At 42.5% G+C, this 4,262-nt stretch overlaps 1 protein-coding gene across 1 annotated transcript in view; it reads right to left on the bottom strand.

Annotated features, from left to right (window-relative positions):
* The window catches only part of LOC108766835 (uncharacterized), a 7,998-nt gene extending 5,629 nt beyond the window's left edge, over window positions 1-2,369 (bottom strand). The window contains exons 1-4 of the mRNA XM_018516364.1: window positions 2,255-2,369; window positions 1,719-2,135; window positions 1,233-1,663; window positions 145-879 (exon numbers count right to left, since the gene is read on the bottom strand). Coding sequence (XP_018371866.1) covers window positions 145-879; window positions 1,233-1,663; window positions 1,719-2,135; window positions 2,255-2,369 — 1,698 coding nt within the window. The remainder of the gene's footprint in view (window positions 1-144; window positions 880-1,232; window positions 1,664-1,718; window positions 2,136-2,254) is intronic.
* Between the last annotated feature and the right edge of the window lie 1,893 nt (window positions 2,370-4,262).

The raw sequence follows: 4,262 nt of genomic DNA, 5'->3' as shown, positions 1-4,262 counted from the left end.
CGGATGCCATCGATTGAGCACACTTAGAACTCAATCGGGACAGCCGTTATTGAGATCCCATAATCGTCGTCTGGAAATCTTGACAGATTCACGTATAGTATCCGCGGCAGTGTCGCTGCGCTTGACTTAGCGCCGAGACACTACCAGTGTCTCCAGATAAGAAGACTGTTTGAATAAGACTTCCGGGGGGTCGATCGATGCCGACATTGCTACTGTAATTTTTTCTGATGCCTCCTCCTTAGCTATATTTGGTTGCTGAGGCCAATGCTGTTCTGATGTGATCCATTCGGGACCTTCCCACCATAGTTTGCTCTTCTTTAGCTGTTCTACTGTGATACCCCTCGAAAGGAGATCCGCTGGATTATCCGCCGATGGAACATGCTTCCAACCATCTTCGGATGACAATTCTTGGATTCTTGCCACTCTGTTGGCTACAAACGCCTTTAATTGATTAGGTGGCGTTTTGATCCACTCTAACACTACTGTTGAGTCACTCCAAAGATAGACTCGAGCGATGCTGTTTTTACAAGCTTCCTCGACTATCTTCAACAACTCTACCAGTAATAGGGCAGCACACAGCTCCAATCTTGGCATTGATAAGACCTTCCGTGGGGCTACTCTTGCTTTTGCACAAATCAAACAAGCAGTTTTTTTTCCTTGCTTATTACAACTAATGGCATACAAGCACGCACCGTATGCTTTCTCTGATGCATCTCCGAATCCGTAGATATCAATTGATCCTGCTTCGTTATCTGGATTTATATTTCGTTGAACAGCGACTTCGTTGATTTCATGAAGTGAATCAAACTGCTTCTTCCAACTAATTTCTAACGATGATGGCAAGGGGTCGTCCCAATCCAATTTTAGTTCCCATAATCTCTGCATAAATATCTTGTAGTTTATGAGAACTGGTCCTATTAGCCCTAAAGGGTCATACACTCGTGCTATTTTAGATAGCACGCCACGTTTGGTTATTTCTTCTTTGTTTGATGCTGTGAACTGGTAGTGTAGTGTATCTTCCTTAGCATTCCACAGTACCCCTAGCGTTTTTGAGTCTCTTCTTCATTGATGATAAGACAATTATCAGCCTTACATTCGTCATTTAAATGCTTAAGCACTCTGGCATCGTTTGATCTCCATTTTCGCAATGCAAACTATCCACGCGCCAGAAGTTTCGTTAGCTGTTTCTGCAATTAAATTGCTTTCGTGAGACTATTTGTTCCTGTCAATACGTCGTCCATATAGAAGTCTCGTTCCAGGACCTCTGTCGCTGGAAGGAGATCTTCCTTTCCTCCCTTAGCAGTTAAATTTTTAATTTGTGTAATTGATGTTTTTTCTTGTTGTTTGATAGCTAATTTTTTGGCTGCTTCACTAGTTATCTCCTTTAAGCAACGCATGGCCAGGTACGGAGCTCTAGTGGTTCCATATGTAACTGTGTTCATTCTGAGTACCTGCAGCGAAGATTCAGGATGTTCTCTCCAAAGTACCAATTGAAACTTACGATCTTCTTCCGCTACCCATATCTGTCGGAACATCTTTGCGATGTCCGCTGTCATTACATATTTATGTATGCGAAATCTTATGATGATTCCTAGCAAATCCTTCTGCAAGTTTGGTCCTGCCATCAGCTTATCATTTAACGACGTTCCCGTTGACGTTTTTGCTGACGCGTCAAACACTACACGGAGTTTCGTTGTTAAGCTGTCTGGTCGCCATACTGGCTGATGCGGTATGAAAGTGTTCATGGGATTCATAGTCCTCTCCTTCCGAACATATTGACGCGTAGCCCGAAGCTATGTATTCCTCCATGAATTCGTTATATAGTTGTCGCAATTCTGGCCGTCGCTTTAGACGTCGTTCTAGCGAATGTAATCTTTTCAATGCCAGTTCCTTTGACTGCCCGAGTACTATTTCAGGTTTCGTTGGAAGCTTAACGATAAATCTTCCGTCCGCCTCACGCCTGACCGTGTCTTGGTAGAAATTCACGCATATCTGCTCTTGTTTCGAGTAAATTCGTGTTTCCATTACGTCTTCTTGTCTCCAGAATCTCTCCAATTGGTCGTGTAATTGGGTGTTGGTTATCAGGTGACAAGTTCTTCTTTCCGATGACTCTGCCGGACTCACTATCTCGCCACCTATAATCCAGCCGAGGTGAGTTTTGCATAATGTCGGTTTTGACCCTTTTCTCTCTTGAATTGATCTATGCACAGAAGCGACCAAAACAGACCCGCCCCGATCAATAGTTCTATTTCACCTGGAATCCCGTATGTTGGATCTGCTAATTGTACGTTATTAGATATATTCAGTTTCGTTTGGACTCTCACTTGTGGAAGCTTTTCGATGATACTTGGTAATGTCAAGCAAGGCATTATTACACTGAAGTCATTGTACATTGACTTCAATCTAATCTGCGTAGACAAATGCACTCTAGTTTTCGCTTGATTTATGCCGCTTATAGGCACATTTTTCCCTGGTCGTTGGTAGCTTTAACTGTTGTACTAAATCAGCTGTAATCAGATTCGATTGTGATCCGGGATCTAGAAGGACTCTACATTTTCGTTGCTGTCCGTCGATATCATAAACATAGATCTGAGCGGTTGAGAGCATCACCTGACTCGCCTGTCTCTTTGCGCAGTGGGTCGCTACCGCTGCTTTCTTGCCCTCTATCGAATCCTTCTGTTGGTTTTTCGTTGCTCCACTCCGAGCCTTCTCCTCGCCTGCTTGATGTCCCATGGTTTTTGATTGTTCCAACTCTTCTGCGTTGACCGAAAGCTTCTCTGAATTTACATGCAACAACGTGTTGTGCGCTTTTGAACACTTCCTATATCGTGATAATCTGCATGCCTTGGCAAAATGACCCTTTCCAAGACCATTCCAGCACAGTCCATTTTTCTTGACTTCTTGCCGTTTAGCTTCTGACATCTTCAAAAATTCCTCACATCTGTATAAGGAATGCTCCCCTTTGCAGAGCGCGCAGCTTCCTGCTTTGGTGGTGATAAGTGTTACCCTTTTCTCATTTCTTTGCGTCGCTACCTTGGTTGATTCTTGTTTCTGCTTTCCTTTATCCAACATTTCCAAAGTACTGCAACGCTCACTTAAATATTCCAACAGTTCTTCCATGGTCGGCATGTGTTTGGGATCTCTTTCCCTCAATTTTATTTCCCAGTCGCGTCTGGTGTCGTAGTCTAACTTCGCGGAAGCCATGTGTATAAGTAATGTGTCCCAGTCATCCACTGGTTGACCTAACGATTTTAAAGCTCTGGTATGAGTACGAATATGATCGATAAATGCTCTCAAACTGGTTGTATTTTCTTTTAATACAGCCGGAAACTCTAATAATTTTTTTGTATGAGTATTAATTATCAAGCGTTTGTTTTCATAACGTTTCTCCAGCATTCTTCCCAATCTATTTCCTAATTTTCTGCTGACGCATTCAATGCATTTAAAACCTGAAGAGTTTCCCCTTTTAATGAGCTTCGCAAATATTGAAATTTCTGAATCGCGACTAGGTTTCTATTGTTATGAATTAATGATTTAAATGAATCTTTAAATAGAAGCCACTGATCGTATTGGCCTTCGAAAGTCGGTAAATTCAGAACTGGCAACTTAACATTTATTCGCGCTTGCCCTACGTGATTTCCTACCGCTTGTAAGTTCGCTTGCGCATTGCCTTCATCTACCCCTTCCGATTGTATTGCTCTTAACTTCGTTTGCGCACTTGCTTCTAAATTTAAATACTGTTCCTCGAAAGCTGCTCGCTCAGTCGTGTTTTTATTTGCTATCTCTACATTTATTGTATCACCATTTTCATTTAAATTAAGAAGTTCGATTCCTTCCTGTATTTCCTGAAACTTATTCCAGATTTCTTGTATTTTCTTTAGTCTAACCTCTATTTTCACGGTATCTCGAGCAGCCTCCGATTCCATAAATAATAATTGAAATTTGGTCAATTGCGTCTTCAGACTTCCACGTTTTAGATTCAATTGCTTTAGCTCCGCCATTTTGCTTAGTTTATTCTGAACACGTTACAAGAATGTTGGATGGAGGAATGGAAGGAAAGGACGGGACTCACTGACCTGCTCAGAACAATCCCGCAGCAAATTCTGCTACTTCTTTTACCACCTGATTGCTGACACGATTTCTCGTGCGATGCCGCCTTGATATATGCCCGCGTACGTGTGACGCTGCCTTGGTGTATGCCCGTGTACGTGTGACGCTGCCTTGTTTCACGCCACTTACTACTCACTCCCGTGCTTTTCGGA

Source organism: Trachymyrmex cornetzi, unplaced genomic scaffold (genome assembly GCF_001594075.2).
Source record: "Trachymyrmex cornetzi isolate Tcor2-1 unplaced genomic scaffold, Tcor1.1 scaffold631, whole genome shotgun sequence".
NCBI lineage: Eukaryota > Metazoa > Arthropoda > Insecta > Hymenoptera > Formicidae > Trachymyrmex > Trachymyrmex cornetzi.
The sequence above is the reverse complement of the archived record's forward strand: the minus strand, read 5'-3'. Positions and strand labels throughout refer to the sequence as shown.